This window comes from Mirounga leonina, unplaced genomic scaffold, assembly GCF_011800145.1.
Source record: "Mirounga leonina isolate KUSES-001 unplaced genomic scaffold, KU_Mleo_1.0 Mir_488, whole genome shotgun sequence".
NCBI lineage: Eukaryota > Metazoa > Chordata > Mammalia > Carnivora > Phocidae > Mirounga > Mirounga leonina.
The window spans coordinates 5,760,695-5,780,227 of NW_023270777.1; the positions used below are offsets into that span (position 1 = coordinate 5,760,695).

General features: G+C 44.1%; 1 protein-coding gene across 1 annotated transcript in view; it reads left to right on the plus strand.

Moving 5' to 3' along the window:
- The window catches only part of DNAH9 (dynein axonemal heavy chain 9), a 339,619-nt gene that overhangs the window by 257,300 nt on the left and 62,786 nt on the right, over positions 1–19,533 (plus strand). Inside the window, exons 57-59 of the mRNA XM_034989621.1 lie at positions 7,290–7,430; positions 11,715–11,885; positions 14,024–14,146. Of these exons, the coding sequence (XP_034845512.1) occupies positions 7,290–7,430; positions 11,715–11,885; positions 14,024–14,146 (435 nt within the window). The remainder of the gene's footprint in view (positions 1–7,289; positions 7,431–11,714; positions 11,886–14,023; positions 14,147–19,533) is intronic.

The following is a 19,533-nucleotide window of genomic DNA, read 5'->3' on the forward strand; positions in this document are numbered from 1 at the left end:
TGATGCTAAGGTCTGTTTTCTCATTTTTCCCTGTGATAAGAAATTTTCTGAAAATAAATGATTCCATTGAAAGAGATCCTTTTGCAACATGGGTGGATCTAGGGACTTTAATGCTAAGTGAAATAGTCAGATGAAGACAAATACTATATGATCTCGCTCATATGTGGAGTTTAAGAAACAAATGAAGAAAGAAGGAGACCAAAAAACAGACTCTTAACTCTAGAGAACACACTGATGGTCACCAGAGGGGAGGTGGGTAGGAGGATGGGTGAAACAGTTGATGGGGATTAAGAGTACGCTTCTCATGATGAGCACTGGGTGATGTATAGAGTTGTGGAATCACTATATTGTAACCTGGAACTAATATGCCCTGAATGTTACTACGCTGGAATTACATTTTTGTTAAAAAAAAAGAAAGAAAGAAAGAGATCCTCTTTGTGAATTTACACATTAACTCTTCCATAAAAATTAAAGCAGAAAATTCTATTATGCTGTTTTCTCTGGATTTTTTTTTTAATTTTATTATGTTATATTAGTCACCATATAATACATCATTGGTTTTTGATGTGGTGATCCACTATCCATTGTTTTCATATAACACCCAGTGCTCCATGCAGTACGTGCCCTCCTTAATACCCATCACCGGGCTAACCAATCCCCCCTTCCCCCTCCCCTCTAAAACCCTGTTTGTTTCTCAGAGTCCATAGTCTCATGGTTCATCTCTCCCTCCGATTTCCCTTCCTTCATTTTTCCCTTCCTTCTCCTAATGTCCTCCATGCTATTCCTTATGTTCCACAAATAAGTGAAACCGTATGATAACTGTCTTTCTCTGCTTGACTTATTTCACTTAGCATAATCTCCTCCAATCCCATCCATGTTGATGTAAAAGTTGGGTATTCATCCTTTCTGATGGCTGAGTAATATTCCATTGTATATATGGACCACATCTTTATCCCTTCATCGGTTGAAGGGCATCTCGGCTCTTTCCATAGTTTGCCTATTGCAGACATTGCTGCTATGAACATTGGGGTGCATATGGCCCTTCTTTTCACTACATCTGTGTCTTTGGGGTAAATACCCAGGAGTGCAATTGCTGGGTCATAGGGTAGCTCTATTTTTAAATTTTTGAGGCATCTCCACACTGTTTTCCAAAGTGGCTGTACAAACTTGCATTCCCACTAACAGTGTAAGAGGGTTCCCCTTTCTCCACAACCTCTCCAACATTTGTTGTTTCTTTTCCTGTCCATTTTTGCCATTCTAACTGGTGTAAGGTGGTATCTCAATGTGGTTTTGATTTGAATGTCCCTGATAGCTAATGATGATGAACGTTTTTTCATGTGTCTGTTAGCCATTTGTATGTCTTCTTCAAAGAAGTGTCTTTTCATGTCTTCTGCCCATTTTTTGACTTGATTATTTGTTCTTTGGGTGTTGAGTTTGAGAAGTTCTTTATAGATCTTGGATATCAGCCATTTATCTGTAGTGTCATTTGCAAATATCTTCTCCCATTCCATGGGTTGCCTCTTTGTTTTGTTGACTGTTTCCTTTGCTGTGCAGACTTTTTATCTTGATGAAGTCCCAAAAGTTCATTTTTGCTTTTGTTTCACTAGCCTTTGGAGATGTATCTTGAAAGAAGTTGCTGTGGCAGATGTCAAAGAGGTTACTGCCTCTGTTCTCCTCTAGGATTTTGATAGATTCCTGTCTCACATTGAGGTCTTTCATCCATTTTGAGTTTATCTTTGTGTATGGTGTTAGAGAATGGTCGAGTTTCATCCTTCTGCATGTGGCTGTCCAATTTTCCCAGCACCATTTATTGAAGAGACTGTCTTTTTTCCAGTGCATGTTTTTTCCTGCTTTGTTGAAGATTATTTGACCATCGAGTTGAGGGTCCATATCTGGGTTCTCTGTTCTGTTCCATTGGTCTATATGTCCGTTTTTGTGCCAGTACCATGCTGTCTTGGTGATCACAGCTTTGTAATCACAGCTTGAGATCAGGCAACATGATGCCTCCAGCTTTGTTTTTCTTTTTCAACATTTCCTTGGCGATTCAGGGTCTTTTCTGATTCCATACAAATTTTAGGATTGTTTGTTCCAGCACTTTGAAAAATGTCATTGGAATTTTGATCAGGATGGCATTGAAGGTATAGATTGCTCTGGGTAGCATAGACATTTTAACAATGTTTATTCTTCCGATCCATGAGCATGGAATATTTTTCCATCTTTTTGTGTCTTCTTCAATTTCTTTCATGAGTGTTCTGTAGTTCCTAGAGTATAGATCCTTTACCTCTTCGGTTAGGTTTATTCCGAGGTATCTTATGGTTTTTGGTGCTATTGTAAATGGAATCGTTTCTCTAATTTCTCTTTCTACAGTTGCATTGTTAGTGTATAATAAAGCAACTGATTTCTGTGCATTGATTTTGTATCCTGCCACATTACTGAATTGCTGTATGAGTTCTAGTAATTTGGGGGTTGGGTCTTTTGGGTTTTCCACATGAAGTATCACGTCATCTGCAAAAAGAGAGTTTGACTTTTTCTTTGCCAATTTGAATACATTTTATTTCTTTTTGTTGTCTGATTACTGTTGCTAGGACTTCTAGTACTATGTTGAACAATAGTGGTGAGAGTGGGCATCCTTGATGTGTTTCTGAACTTAAGGGAAAGGTTCTCAGCTTTTCCCCATTGAGGATGATATTCGCTGTGGGTTTTTCATAGATGGATTTTATGAACTTGAGGAATGTTTCCTCTATCCCTATACTCTGAAGAGTTTTAATCAGGAAAGGATGTTGTATTTTGTCAAATGCTTTTTCTGCATCAATTGAGAGGACCATATGATCCTTCTCCCTCCTCTTATTAATGTGATCTATCACATTGATTGATTTGCGAATGTTGAACCACCCTTGCATCCCGGGGATAAATCCCACTTGGTCGTGGTGGATGATCCTTTTAATGTATTGTTGGATCCTATTAGCCAGGATTTTGTTGAGGATTTGGAATCCATATTCATCAGGGATATCGGTCTGAAATTCTCCTTTTTGATGGGGTCTTTGCCTGGTTTGGGGATTAAGGTAATGCTGGCCTCATAGAATGAGTTTGGAAGTTTTCCTTCTGTTTCTATTTTTTGAAACAGCTTCAGTAGAATAGGTATTATTTCTTCTTTGAATGTTTGGTAGAATTCCCCAGGGAATCCATCAGGCCCTGGACTCTTGTTTTTTGGGAGGTTTTTGATCACTGCTTCAATCTCGTTACTGGTTATTGGCCTATTCAGGTTGTCAGTTTCTTCCTGTTTCCGTCTTGGCAGCTTAAAGGTTTCCAGGAAGGCCTCCATTTCATCCAGATTGCTCAGTTTATTGGCATATAGTTGTTGATAATAATTTCTAATAATGGTTTCTATTCCCTTGGTGTTAGTCATGATCTCCCCCCTTTCATTCATAATTTTATTAATTTGGGTCCTTTCTCTTTTCTTTTGGATAAATCTGGCCAGTGGTTTATCGATCTTATTAATTCTTTCAAAGAACCAACTTCTAGTTTTGTTGATCTGATCTACTGTGTTTCTGGTTTCTAATTCATTGATCTCTGCTCTAATTTTAATTATTTCTCTTCTAATGTGTGGCTCAGGCATCATTTGTTGCTTTTTCTCTAGTTTTTAAGGTGTAGAGTAAGTTGGTGAATTCGGGATTTTTCTATTTTTTTGAGTGAGGCTTGGATGGCTATGTATTTCCCCCTTAGGACCACCATTGCAGTATCCCATAGGTTTTGGACCGATGTGTTTTCGTTCTCATTGATTTCCATGAATTGTTTAAGTTCTTCTTTGATTTCCTGGTTGACCCAAACATTCTTGAGCAGAGTGGTCTTTAGCTTCCAAGTGTTTGAATTTCTGCCAATTTTTTTCTTGTGATTGAGTTCCAGTTTTAAAGCATTGTGGTCTGAGAATAGGCAGGGAATAATCTCAATCTTTTGGTATCGGTTGAGACCTGATTTGTGACCCAGTATGTGGTCTATTCTGGAGAAAGTTCCATATGCGCTCGAGAAGAATGAGTATTCTGTTGTTTTAGGGTGGAATGTTCTGTATATATCTATGAGATCCATCTGGTCCAGTGTATCATTCAAAGCTCTTGTTTCCTTGTTGATTTTCTGCTTAGATGATCTGTCCATTGCTGAGAGTGGAGTATTGAGGTCTCCTACAGTTAAAGTATTGTTATCAATATGACTCTTTATTTTGGTTAACAGTTGGCTTATGTAGATGGCTGCTCCCATGTTGGGGGCATAGATACTTACAATTGTTAGATCTTCTTGTTGGATAGACCCTTTAAGAATGATATAGTGTCCTTCTGTGTCTCTAATTACAGACTTTAGTTTAAAATCTAATTTGTCTGATATAAGAACTGCTATCCCAGCTTCCTTTTGAGGTCCACTGGCATGGAAGATGGATCTCCATCCCTTCACTTTCAGTCTGGATGTATCTTTAGGTTCAAAATGAGTCTCTTGTAGACAGCATATGCATGTGTCCTGCCTTTTTATCCAATCTGCAACCCTGTGCCGTTTTATGGGAGCATTTAGGCCGTTCACGTTGAGAGTGATTATTGAAAGATATGAATTAATTGTCATCATGTTGCCTGTGAAGACCTTGTTTTTATAGATTGTCCCTGTAAATTTCTGTTGTATATGACTCTTGGGGTCTTTCTCCTTTTATAGAACCCCCCTTAATATTTCTTGCAGGGCTGGCTTAGTGGTCACATATTCTTTCAGTTTCTGCCAGTCTTGGAAGCTCTGCATCTCTCCATCCATTCTAAATGATAGCCTTGCCAGATAAAGTATTCTTGGCTGCATGTTCTTCTCGTTTAGTACCCTGAATATGTCTTGCCAGGCGTTTCTGGCTTGCCAGGTCTCTGTGGATAGGCCTGACGTTATTCTGATGTTCCTCCCTCTGTACGTAAGGAATCTCTTCCCCCTAACTGCCCTTAAGATGGTTTCCTTGGTTCTAAGATTCGCGAGTTTTACTATTACATGCCGGGGTGTTGGCCTGTTTTCCTTGATCTTGGGAGGGGTCCTCTCTGCCTCTAGGATGCGAATGTTTGTTTCATTCCCCAGATTAGGGAAGTTCTCAGCTACGATTTGCTCAAATACATCTTCTAGTCCTCTCTCTCCACTCCTTCCGGAATTCCAATTATTCTGACATTGGAATGCTTCATGGTGTCACTTATTTCTCTGATTCTATTTTCATGGATTCTGAGTTGTTTTTCCCTGGCCTCCTCTTTTTCCTTTTTATCTATTAAATTGTCTTCCAGGTCGCTTATTCATTCTTCTGCCTCACTTACCCTAGCTGTTAGATTATCTAGATTGGATTGGATCTCATTGATAGCATTTTTAAGTTCTGCCAATTCAGCTTTCATTTCTGCCCTTAGAGACTCTATGTTGCCATTAATTGATTTCTCCATTCTAGCTACTGTCTTCACAATTGCTAGCCTGAATTCCATCTCCGACATCTTGGTTATATCTGCATCCATTTGTAAGTCTGCGGCATAAGTCATGATCTCTGAGTCTTTTCTATTTTGGGGGGTTCCTCCTCCTAGTCATTCTGTTGATGGGTGTTTGAGGGAATGTATAGAGTCCAAATTATTGACCAGAACCCAAGCAAGATGCACCTGTTTTCTTGGGACCTTAGGGTTGCTGGCCTCTTGTTTTCCCAGACTGTCTTCTGGGGGAGGGGCCTGCCGCACTGTTACTCAGGCAACCCTCTCTGGGTGGAGTTGCCCTGCCCCCCCTCTGGCGGGGGATGGGTTCAGTGGGAATCAGTTTTTTGGGGCTTTTGTTCTCTGACGGCTTTCCCTGGTGGCTTTCCGTGTCTCTTCCGAGAGTCAGAGCAGAAGAGACCATTTCCAACACTCTGCCTCAGAGCAGAGAGACCGCAGTCTGTTCTTCAGTGAGCTCTCCAGGCCACACCATCTCCGTTTCTGTCCGTGCTGCTATAAACTGCAGCGTCCTGGGTTGTGTGCCCCTCTGCAGCGCCCCCAGTCCTGCCTCCAGGTCGGAGCAGGTCTCTGCCCTTTGTGCTTCTAAAACTGCCAGCCACTCCCAGTTGGCACATGCGACCCTGCCACTCCGGGTTTCCACCCCGGGGCTGCCCTAAAGTCCTTTCCCCACCACTTCCGGTCTGCGAGTCTGTGCCCGGTCCCCAGCGCATGAGGCTGTCGCTCACCGGCGGTGTAGGATCCCCAGGGCCAGGCACCCTCCCGCTGCCGTTTATCCTCCGGTATCTGCCTGCAGAATTACGGCTACCCACTTCGTACCTCGAAACCAACCGCCTGCGATATTCTGTTTGTAGAGATCCAGATCTTCTTACATCTCAGGCTGTTTTCATGGGTGCTCAGAGTGGTCTGGTAGATATCCAGCTCAATTTCGGAGACCAGTTGAAATAGGGTCCCCTAGTCCTCCGCCATCTTTTCTTCCTCTCTTCACTGGATTTTCACTGCCTGGAATTCTGGTTTATTTTCAAGTAATATATATGTAAATATATATATACATACATACATAAGTTTATTTATTTTCAAGTTATATATATTTTTTCCATGAAATCTTTCTCATTTGAAATGGAGCTCAGAAGCTTGCATGGCCCACACTTCCCGGCTGGAAGAGCTAGCACTCTCACCCTCATGAAAGATGGAGTATGTCGCCTCCTTTCTCACTCAAGCACTATTAAAAAAAAACCACGGCATGGGGCGCCTGGGTGGCTCAGTCATTAAGCGTCTGCCTTCGGCTCAGGTCATGGTCCCAGGGTCCTGGGATCGAGCCCCGCATCAGGCTCCCTGCTCTGCAGGAAACCTGCTTCTCCCTCTTCTACTCCCCCTGCTTGTGTTCCCTCTCTCACTGTGTCTCTCTCTGTCAAATAAATAAATAAAATCTTTAAAAAAAAAAAAAATACCACGGCATGGAGCACTTGGGTGGCTCAGTCAGTTAAGTGTCCAACTCTCGATTTCGGCTCAGGTCATGATCCCAGGGTCATGAGACTGAGCCCCGCGTCAGGCTCCGCACTGGGTGTGGAGCCTGCTTAAGATTCTCTCTCTCCCTCTGCCCCTTCCCCAATGTGAGTATGCACAAGCACATGTGTGCTCTCTTTCTCCAAAAAATTAATTAATTAGTTAATTAATTAATTAACATGGCAGCTTCCCAGCCTTCTGGCTGCCATCCCCACCCAGACCCATCCCGCCCCCCACACATAGACACGTGTATTGACACGGAGAGGCCAGGCTGATGGGTTGGTTGGAACAAAGAACCCCTGTTTCCCTCCTTAACAGGTCCAAGAGGCCAAGGTGATGGAAATGAAAATCAATGAGGCCCGGGAGCACTACCGGCCAGCAGCTGCCCGAGCCTCTCTGCTCTACTTCATCATGAATGACCTCAGCAAGATGCACCCGATGTACCAGTTTTCTCTCAAGGTGACTTACACCTGCAGTTTTTGTTTTTTGTGTTTTTTGTTTTGTTTTGTTTTGTTTTGTTTTGTTTTGTTTGACAGAGAGAGACACAGCGAGAGAGGGAACACAAGCAGGGGGAGTGGGAGAGGGAGAAGCAGGCTTCCTGCCAAGCAGGGAGCCCGATGCGGGGCTCGATCCCAGGACCCTGGGATCATGACCTGAGCCGAAGGCAGACGCCTAACGACTGAGCCACCCAGGCGCCCCGGACACCTGCAGTTTTTTGCATAATCATCGTAATATAGCCACCACAACTCTCTGTGAGAGCTTATCTGTGGGCTTCATTAGCTAAGGCAGGTCTTCCAGAACAAGTCCAGGAAGACAGCTACAGTGCCTTCAGACCAACATTACAATCTTCATCTCTTTAACTGGGTCATTCAGGACTCACGGGTTACTTCGGCTGGAATGGAAGATGCCCGACTCACTCAGTGAGCACAGATGACATGGTGGGTGCTGAGCTTACTGATGGTGGGGAGGAGGACCAAGAAATATCAGAAGTGACCCCTGCCCCCAAAGATCTTAAAATATGATAGAGGGACAATCAAATGTGCATGTCATTCATACCAGTTAAAGACCAAAGCAGGCTATAATCACAGCCCATCCTTAAGTGACTTGTCTTATTACCCTAATATCCTCAAAGCTACGGCTTTATGGTTGCTGAAATATTTCTAAACCAAAGACGTTAGCAAATTGTAAGTGCTGACTGAACTTAACTTACTAATGAAAAAATAAAGCCCTATAAATTTTAAGCAAGTCGCTAAAAGTATATCTTTCTCCCCTAGGGTGTAGCAACAGGGGTAGTGGGGTATTTCTGAACAACCTCCTTGTTTGACTTAACAGAGGATAGACACACACACTTACACCCTCATACACACACTCAGAGCACACAGCTCACTCTGGGAAGGTAAACTTCCATATGGGGGCCAAGGTGTGGGGATGGAGGTGAGCAGGTGAGAAATCAGAATGTCTCCAGGACCCGGAGCTCATTAAATTGCAGGTGGCATTTAACCATTTCCATGTCCCCTTCCCTCAACTCAGAGTCTCTGCAGATTACATGAAATGTGTTTATAATATTTTATGGTTTGGGGCACCTGGGTGGCTCAACCAGTTAAGCGTCTGACTCTTGATTTTCAGCTCAGGTCATAATCTCAGGGTCATGAGATCAAGCCCCACAAGGGTCTCCACTCTGGGTATGGAACCTGCTTAAGATTCTCTCTCTCTCCCTCTGCCCCTCCCACCCCTCTAAAAAATTAATAATAATATTTTATGTTTTTAAAAGAAATCTAATACTTAACCTTGTATTCAGGTCAAAGCAACAGATGAAAGAATTATGAAATATTTTAAGACATTATGAAAGTTAGCATGGTAAGCCTCATAACTGCAAGATCGCTCCCTAGTTCTGAGAGTAGTTGAAAAGAAATTAAATGAAACCCATGAAAATATGTGTTCCCAAAGATGTTGTAAGTTGTTTTGCAGCAAGAGCATCCCAATAGAGGCTTGCTTCATCATTGGAAGTGCTATTTGGGGGAGGAGGGCATTTTGGGGCCCCGTACGGTTATTAAGAATCGCCGACCAGCTTGGTCACTGAAAGCAGATTTAAATGCTTAATGATAAGGAGATGAAGTGTCTTCAGAGGCACCAAAACAACAGTACACTTCGAAGCCTTGTGTGATTTGAAGAAAAACCAGCCACAGGAGTCTCCATGGTCTTGGCTTTGGTCTGAGGTTGGACTCAATAGTTGTCGTTCCAGAGAAAAGAGAGGCATTCTGAGAGCAGGGGCCGCACATCCCAGTCCTCTAAATTGTTTTGAGCAGGAATATATTCAGATGTGTCTATTAGCTTTTATACAAGCAAAAACTCTTCAAAAGCCAGTCGTGAACAAGCTTGGAAGTTCATAACATGGTTAAGATGGAACCTACGTGACTGTCATTTTTCTTCAAAACTCAGCCCAAGGCAAAGAGAGGGGTTAATGAGACTTCACTTGCCAGGTGCTCAGAGTGTCTTGAGAAGGACAGCACCTTTCTGAGGTTCCCTGTGGACTGATGGAAGGCCCGGCTCCCTCTGTCATGCACCTTATATGGAGGGACCCAGCTGGAGGAATGAGGTTTCTCAAAGGGACAGGGAAGGGAAGAATCACACAGAAGCAAAGAGCACAGAGCTGAAGGCCTGTTGACCTATTTTCAGAGGGCTTTTCATATACCTTCCTTGGGTGTGAAGATTTAAAAGTGAGGAGATTTCATACAAACCCAAATTTCTGGCTTCCCATGAAAGTCTGTAAGATTTGGCAACACTGAGCTTACGCTCCACGCAGGGCACGTATTTGCCAGAGCTAAGGGATGGCTGCTCCCAGATGGGCTCATGCCTCCCTGTGGCCGTGTTCTCCCCCCTCCCAATTTGGTCTTACACACCCAGCCCCTGGAGGCATTTGAGTTTGAGATCCCTGGTCTGGAGCATCTCTCATGCTCTGCCTAAGCTCTTCAGGGCACTAGTGGGCACAGTCATTCATTAACAGATCTTTCCAGTGACTTCCATACGGGAAGAGCTGGGCTGGATTCTAGGGAAGAGAAGAAAGTTGCTGAGACCTGACCTTAGTGTGCCCACAATCTGATAAAGGACAAGATGAAACACATCTTAGGCACAAGGCAATGGACAAGGGCCCTGGAAGGGCAACGAGGTGGCTAGAGCCAGCCATAGGACTGTGTGTGCAGCAGACGACCTCCAAGAGGGGTCATGCAAATGGAAGTCAGCCCAGCGCTGGGCTCTGCAGACACTGGAAGTGAGAGCAGGACAAGGGGTCCTTTTTAGGACGAAAAGGAAAAGTGACCCAGAGTTAGTGGAGGGTAAAGAAAATGCTGAGTGTACTTAGGTCCTTAAATGTTCTTTCGATCTTTTCCTGACTTGCGAATCACTTTGTTTAAGCTTAGTAACTAGAAATTATTTACCGATTGCTGTCATTTCAAGAAAGAGAGTTTCAGGGAAAAAAAATACCACACTAACCACTGGGGGGGAAAGCTACCCACGCGGTCTCTACAGACCTACTCTGCAAGGGGAAGTTTCTCAAATTGCTCTGTGTGGAACTGCAGGGAAGATCTGCTTCTACCAAGCTGTTCTTCCAATCCCCAGCCTTCCAGGTACAGGGAAACATCCCAGGGGATTGGGTTGAGGGTGGTCAGAAGATGTTGCTGCAGTCCTCAACACTGAATGAAGAAGGAAGGCTGCAAGGGTTTCAGTAACAAGAAATACCATGGTACTATGAAATAGAGGAATTCATATTCCCCGCCCCCCACTTTCCAAACGAGGAAATATCGAGACACAGAGCTTATGTCGTTTCCATTGAGGTTCAAATGCCTGGGGTTAGAAAGACCTGAGAATTTTTTTATTTTCTTTTGGAAGCCACGAAAGGAAAATAGAGAAAAGACCGGAAATCTGCTTAGCCATGAATTGAAAAGGCCCAATGATAGCTTGATTTCAATTTTCTTTAATGATGTGCTGTATAAATATCACATTCAAAATGTAGCGTTACTAATATTTACTTTTATAAATGCTGTATACTTTAAAATAATGAAAAATTGACTCATGTAAATTGGTATTTCATACAAAAGCCTTCGTGTTCAGAAGGTGTAGCCGAAGCAGGCTATGCTCCCTGCTCCCTGATTGAGGGAGGGGTCTATCAGGAAATAAGGAATGTGTAAGTGGACTCTCCAAATGAATGCACAGTTCATAGGAAGAAAAACAACACATGAGATTCTGATCATTCCCAAATGGAAAAATAATTATTTAAAAATATTCTGAGTGCCTAGGATGTTTACAAGGGGCCCTTTAAGACAACAAATTTGCCCAACACATTTTGGTTCTACCATCAAGAAATCTGGAATTTACTGGCTAGGATCATTAATCCCAACTGGTTATTGTTGGCTGTGTTTTTGGGGGGTAGTTACCCAACAAAACTTACTGGATCTAATTTAATGATGTGGGCTACTGGATAGTTACTTTTCACTGGTCAAAACTGTAGGCTCTTGTCTGTATGCCTCAAAGCTTTGCCCACTTCATGGCAACGTAAATAATTCATATAAGCAAACTAAGAAAAGAGCTAATAGCATGTTGTCTTGTTGCCGCCGTCCCTTCTTGGCAGGATATGCTGGGAAAGCATTTCTGTGGCTGGCAAATTACAGTGTTCTTCACAGGTTAAGTCTACTAGCTATATACAAAGAGAGCTGTGCCAATTACCAGTGTCCAACCTCCTGCCCCCAGGCATTCAGCATCGTCTTCCAGAAGGCTGTGGAGAAGGCTGCCCCAGATGAGAGCCTCAAGGAGCATGTGACCAATCTGATAGACAGCATCACCTTCTCTGTGTACCAGTACACCACCCGTGGGCTCTTCGAGTGTGACAAGCTGACCTATCTTGCCCAGCTTACCTTTCAGGTAAAAGTGGGTTGCAGAAGTTTCTAGAAAGGAGGTCATTTTCCAGTGCCCAACCAGCAGGTGTAAAGAAAGTTTCTTCTTTTCACAACGCTTCCCATAGAATGTGAAGACAGTTTGACTCTAAGCAGAGGCACCGGACAAGAAGGTCCAACATGGCGCATGCGTCCTGCCTCACCGTTGTCCCACTCATGGCAGCCATGGTTGATCAACTGTTGTACTTCTTGTTTTCCTTGGATTACCTAAGCTCCTCCCCAACATAGCCCTCCAGCAGCCTACCAGTTTGTGCCAAAGTGGCATAAACAATGGAACTCAATGGCCATACAAATAACTAGATACTTTTTGAGATGCTGTAAGAAATTTACAGCATCCTCATTATTTATTTACCTTGAGAGATGCGGGTTTAATGTCCCAAACTTCCCATGGAATAAGAAATTACAAATGTCTTTCCATAGCCACAGCAGCCTTGGCCTTGAAGAGGCCCTTAAGAACTCTGATTCTCAAGGGTTTGGGCGCATCGGGAACTTCCAGTGTTAATGAGAAAAACCTTGTCTTCCACTTATTCTCAACTTCAAAAAGCCAAGAAAACTTATTTTCTTGCATTTATCCCTCTAATCATTTAGGATTGGGAATTTTTTCCATAAGTTAATTGGGAGCACACACTAGATTATCTTGAAGGCCTCTTTCAATTCTCGACACCAGACAGTCTGTGATCACTTCTGGGCTGACTCTCTTTGCATGTTCCAAAGCCTGAATGCATGGGGGAGTGGTAGTGTGGCTTGTCCCCCTTACCCTCTGTCTTCCCTCTCCAGCCCAGATGAGTGTGGCCATCATAAAAAGAACTTGGAGCACCTGGCCGGCTCAGTCAGCGGAGCCTGCCACTCTTGATCTTGGGGTTGTGAGTTTGAGCCCACGTTGGGCACAGAGATTACTTTTTAAAAAATTTTAATTGGGGGCACCTGGGCGGCTCAGTCAGTTAAGCATCCGATTCTTGATCTCAGCTCAGGTGTTGATCTCAGGGTTGTGAGTTCGAGCCCCACGTTGGTCTCCATGCTGGGCGTGGAGCCTACTTAAAAAAAAAAACTTGGGGGCGCCTGGGTGGCTCAGTTGGTTAAGCGACTGCCTTCGGCTCAGGACGTGATCCTGGAGTCCCGGGATCGAGTCCCGCATCGGGCTCCCTGCTCGGCAGGGAGTCTGCTTCTCCCTCTGCCCTCCCCCCTCTCATGTGCTCTCTCTCATTCTCTCTCTCTCAAATAAATAAATAAAATTAAAAAAAAAAAAACTTGAACCCCAGCATCTTCCCTCCTGACACTCATTGCCCCCAGGCCCCAAGGAGCTTCCAACCCTAGATTTCGCTCTTCTCTCCTCATAAATATTTTAACCTCACTTTACCAGACCTTTATCCCCCCTTAGAGACTTTTCCTCAAACTTGCCAAATTATTATTTCTTAGTGAGCATTCCCATCTGTTCTGAGCACAGAACACCATTTAAAGGGGGATGGACAATTCCCCAAGCACCTCTCGGTGTGAATCATTAGCTCTAGAGCTTGCTCTACCTTCCCCTGCACATTCCTCACCAACTCCCCCTCCTAGCCTCTGCCCATTCCTCAGCCCCTTCCCAGAGCACCTTCCCTCCCTGCCTAGATAGTCCCACCTCTTAGCTTCTCCAACACCCAATTCAAAACCACATATAGAAGGTTTAATCAAATTAATCTCCTCACCCCTGCTTGCTGGCCACTCCCCTATTCTGGAAACTTTCGCATTATTGATTCATTTATGCATTTCTGTTTTGCGTATATCCACATGTGACTTCGACGTTCTCCTCAAATCATGTCATTTGTATGTGTCATCTTCTTAATTCTATTGCGGGGATGTACTCCATGGCATTTAGGACTGATACACAAAATGCTTGCTAACCCAGGTTTAGGGTTGGTTATTTGGGGCGAATACACACGCACCCAGGAGTGATTTGCACAGATACCCAATTTCTTCCACTCCACCCTCTTTCAACAACCAAAACTGGTGGCAAGCTCTAGGGGGTTCAAAGCAGCAATAATTACCCTGAGTGCCAACCCCAAGATCTCCAGAACCCTGTGACTCCCACCCCCTAAAGAAATGTGGTACCATCCTTCTACATTGCAGATTCTCCTCATGAACGGGGAAGTTGATGCGGCAGAGCTGGATTTCCTGCTTCGATCTCCAGGACAGGCGGGCGTCACCAGTCCCGTGGGCTTCCTCTCCCATCAGGCCTGGGGCGGCATCAAGGTCAGTAGAAAAGGCCCCCAGGAATAAGTCAGGTTCTCATCTCTTGGAGTTTTTCCCCATGAAGTCAGCAGGGCTGCCTTTGGGGGTTCTCGCACGGAGCTGTGTTAAACATAGGTGCATGCCTTTACCTGGCCCCCCACAGCAGAGCTCACGGTTCCCGGGCCTGCTGGGAAGGCTCTGTAGAGGAGCAGGTACATGCAAGTTAAGGGCTCTGCCTCCAGGATGTGGGGAAGCGGTAAGATCATGCAAGCTTCCCGGCCTTGCGCCTGCCTGCGCTTAGGGCTGGCACGTGGACCCCTCCGTGAGGCCCTGGGGCCAGCGCGGGCGTGCTGCAGCAGGGCTTCCAGGAAGCAGACAGATGCCAAGCTCTGTTCAGGCATGTCAGTGTGAGTCCCAACTCAGCCTCAAAGCAGGGGATGCGTTCCAGCCTGGGATTCTGTGGTTCCTAATAGCTCACATTTATTGAGCACCTTCGAAATGCATTTTCTTCTCACGTTCACCCAGGAGGTAGGTGGTATCTGTTCCCCTTTAATGCAAAGCCCATTTTCTTGCCATGTTGTGCAGCTTATTTTTTTAAGATTTTATTTATTTGCGCATACAAAGCCGCCTAAGAACGTACATGTATGCGCATGCACCCAGCGGGGGCGGGGTTAGAGGCAGAGGGAAAAGCAGATACCCCACGGAGCGGGGAGCCCGATGCGGGGCTCCGTCCCAGGACCCCGGGATCATGACCTGAGCCGAAGGCAGACGCTTAACGACTGAGCCACCCAGGTGCCCCCATGTTGTGCAGTTTAGTTTAGTTGGGATTCTACGGACGTTATTCTATGAAAAGATCACAAACTATAAGCTCCTTTGTGTAGGGACCATGCATGCATGCACAGGGGGTGACATGATGCCGGGCAGTAACGTTAACGAAGTGACCACCCACCGCAGAGGCCTGGCCTGCTGTCCACGTGGGCAGCTGTTAGGTCCACACCTGAATGAGTACACACAGCAGATGCTGATGCTCTGGGAGCTCTGGCATCTACACAGAATGAACCCTGTTTGTGATCTTCCATGTTTGTTCCATCTTCTACACCGTTCATAGAACAAAGAAGAAGGAGTCTAAAGTAATAGGATTGGTTCTCTTTCTCTTTATATTTTTTTATTGATTTGTTTAAATTTTTGAGATAATATAAATTCACATGCAATTATAAGAAACAAGAGAAATATCCTTGGTACCCTGTATCCCTTAGTGATAACATCTTGCATTCCTGTCATGCAACATCACATCCAAGAAACTTCCATTGATACAATCCACTAATCTTACTGTGATTTCACTAGTTTTTATGCACCTGTGTGTCTGTATGTGTGTTTAGTTTTTCATATGTGAAGATTCATGTAACCACCACCCTGGTCAAGATACAGAAAATTCCATCACTATAGGGATCCCTCATGTTGCCCTTTTTAACCAGAACAACCTGCCCCCTCCCCTAATGCCTGACAACCACGAATCGATTCTTCATTTGTATGATTTTATCCTCCCAAGGATGTTACGTAAATGGAATCCTACAGTATGGAACCTTTGCGGACTGGCTTGTTCGCGGAGCATAATTCCCTTGAGAACCATCCAAGTTGATTTACTTTATAACGGAAGCCCAGAACTTAATATTTATACGCATGCTCTCCTCTTCAAAGGGACCATCTTAGGAAATTCAAGGCTAATTCCAGTCATGCCGCCATTGCCCAAAATATTTTTCTAACTTCTTTGTCAGAGTCTGCAGCTATTCTTTTCATCGTCTGTAGCTAAATCAGGGCTGTATCTAAATCAAGATCCATTAAACTTTCTGTACAGGGTCACATAGTAAATATTTATGCTTTGAGGGCCAGACTCTGTCACAACTACTCAGCTCTGCCAAAGTCACACACAATACGGAAGCAAATGGAAATGGCTGAGTTCCAATAAAACTTTATTTACAAACACAGGTGGTGGGCCAGATTGGGTCTGCAAGCTGTAATTTGCTGATTCCTGGCCAAAATAATAAAGGTGTGATTTGATTTTCATCTATTAACTGCATTTGTCATCCTGGGCTCCATCTGGCAAATAAGAAGAGGAACACTACATTGGAAAAGAAATAAGGAAGAACCCCATTCACAACTTCTAAAATGCCTAAGAAAATCATAATAAATGCAGAGATTTGTGAAGATATGTGTAGAAAACCATCAACTTTCCTAGGCTACATAAGATATGAATGAATTGACATACTCTAGAGTAGCACTGTCTGAAAGAAATATAATGCATGTCACATATGTAATTTAAAATTTTCGGGACACCTGGGTGGCTCAGTCAGTTAAGCGTTTACCTTCGGCTCAGATCATGATTGCAGGTCCTGGGATTGAGTCTTGCATCAGGCTCCTTGCTAAGCGGGGAGTCTGCTTCTCCCTCTGCCTGCCACTCCCCCTGCTTGTGCTCGCTCTCTCTCTCTCTGGCAAATAAATAAATAAAATCTTTTAAAAAAATAAAATTTTCTAGTAGCCACGTTGAAAAATATAAAAGGAAATAAATTAATTTTAATAATGTATTTTCTTTAACCTAGTGTAGCCAAATTACCATTTCATATGCAATTGTTATAAAAATTATTAATGAAATATTTTATATTTTTGTATTTGAATTCTGGTGTGTATTTTTTATACTAATAGCTCATTTCAGTTCAGATGTTAAATTTTCATTGGAAATATTTAAGGGGCGCCTGGGCTGCCTCAGTCAGTGGAGCATGTGACTCTTGATCTTAGGATTGTGAGTTTGAGCCCCACATTGGGTGTAGAGATTACTTAAATAAAATTCTTTAAAAAAATACTTGATAAAGTATTTAGATTTCCTAAAATTTAGATTTAAAATCATTGATTCCTATACCTCAGTTATTCCAAACATACTTAAAAGTTTTCCAACTATGAAAGCAAGTTCCAGTTTCTAAACCTAAATTTTAAAATAATTACAATTAAGTGGATTAAAAACACAGTTCCTCAGTCACATGAGCCAATTTCACCTGCTCATTGACATCCTTGTTGGACAGTGTAGACCTAGAGTTGAGAATAGTGCCTCCTAGTCTGATGCCCTTATGGAAGATAAATTCTGGAAATCAGTTCTGAATGAGCCCCTTTGCAGAACTGCTGCAATGATGGACTGGTTAACACAGGCTCTGGAGTCAGACATTCCTGGGTTCAAGTTCAAGTTTGAGTGTCTGTGGCCTCTGGCATATTATCTTATTCCTCTGAACTTTTCATTCCTCATCAGCAAAATGGCCGTCATCATACCCACCTCACAGGGTTCAGTCGAACAGACAGTGAATGGTCAGTAAACGTGAACTGATTGCAGTAGCTAGTTTCCTTGAGCTGCCGTAACAAAGCACCCCAAGCTGGGTGCTCTCGCAGTTCTGGAGTCTAGAAGTCTGAAATTAAGGTGTCTGCAGAGTCATGCTCCCTCCAGAGCCTCTTGGGAGACGTTCCTCCATTGCATCTTCCAGCTTCTGGTGGCTCCAGGTGCTCCTCGGTTTGTGGCAGACTCAGCCCATCCCCATGGTCTTCACGTGGCCATCTTCCCTCTGTGTCTCTTCGCATCTTCCCTCCTTATAAGAACACCAGTCATAATGGCTTAGGGCCCACCCTAGTGACCTCATCTTACCTTGACTGCACCTGCAAAGACCCTGTCTCCAAATATAAGGTCACATCCACAAGTCTGGGAAGTTACTTCTCCAACATGCCTTTTTGGGGAACACAGTTCACGCCTAAGATTTACGATTATTCATCACCCCGCTGTGGTGTGTACGTACGCTGATTGATGTGGGTCATGCCTGATGGCATTTGCCCACTGAAGGAAAAGCGTTGAGGAATTGTGAGTTTGGATCAAGTCCAGTTGCCTTTGTCTATATTATCCCACAAAACCCTCTGCAGCAAAAGTCAGAAAGAATAAAGGATTCAAAGCCACTCCCTACTATTTTCATTTTACGTTACTCCACTCCGAAGCCTCTGTGCCACCTGGTTCCATCTCTCTTTTCACAAGACGGATTGTTTGCTTTGCTTTGCTTTACTTTGCTTTTTTGTTTGGTTTTGTGGGCTAGGCTCTTTTAGAAATGCGTGAAGTTTTCTCTCTTTCTGTGAATCGTGTTACGGGGAGCGGCAGAGTCCAGACCTGTCCAACTCAAGCACAGGGCCAGATGTGAGCAGATGAAACAGAACGCAGTGTGTTGTGTACATCCCTGAAGCCTTTGATAAATGCTCCTTTTAAGTGTTCGGTTGGATTTCAGCCTGAAGAAACAAATATGATTGAATAAGACATGATAAAAAAAATGTCTTTTAATTCTATCTGTGAGGAAGGTCGATTGCCTTGTTGCCCTCCAAAAGAACTAGGAAGCAGGTAATGAGTGAAATCTGGGTGATAAAACACTGCTTTTATTGTTTACCCTCTGTAAGGATTTTTTTAACTTAAGTCTCGCCGAATGCTGAACTTGAAGGTAATGGGCATGTTCTGTTTCTTCATTATAAAAATCTCATCTGTGATGCACATCCCTGTCAGCCTCTCCCCAACCCCTCCGGATGCCAATTGAGCACAGTTGTGTTTTGCTACACAGTCCAATGCAATTAGGTTAATTAGTCATTTCCATTTAGCTTATTAGAAGGCTAGAAATCCCTTTCCCTCATTTGGGAGATTAAATGGGGCCATTGTGTTCAACCCAGAGCTTCAAGAAAGTCCGTCCCAGACCCAGTCGCAGCAGCTGGGGACACTGATCAGAGCGTCATTTGCTCCGTTTTGTGGTGTCGCCGGAGGGGGTAATGGGCGCTCAGAAGGGTTAATGGTGATGTAGGCTGGGAGGAAGATGGGAGCCAGTTCCTCAGCCCAGAGAGAAGTGGTTACAGCAGCAGCAGCTTTTCTCAGCCTGTCAAGAGCCCTCCTGCTGTCCACACAGATGTCCGACTTTATTAATTGAGCACTTTCTAAGTGCCAAGCAGCCTGCAAGGCCAAGGCATACAAAGCCGCCTAAGAAAGTTCTTGCCCACAGGGAACTCACCGTCTTGTGGGAAGTGGCAGACAAGTACACCAGCAACTGTGATTCAGTAACGGTAGGCACCCCAAGAAAGCACCAGGGAGGGCTTCAGCACGCTTGTATCTGCATTAGAATATGAGCTACGCAGACAAGGATGACTTGGCCTTATCTTCCAAATGAGAAAATCAAAGCCCACAAAGGTTTAAAAACAATCTCTGAGTCACAAGAGGCTCCTCAGAGGGGGCCTGAGACCAGAACCTTCCACTCCTGGTGCTCCCTTCTCCATCCTTCACACCGCTCCCCACCCTGCTTCTCAGTACGAGTTATGCCCATCCCCTGCTAAGTGGCCAGGGTGAAGTTGGGGGA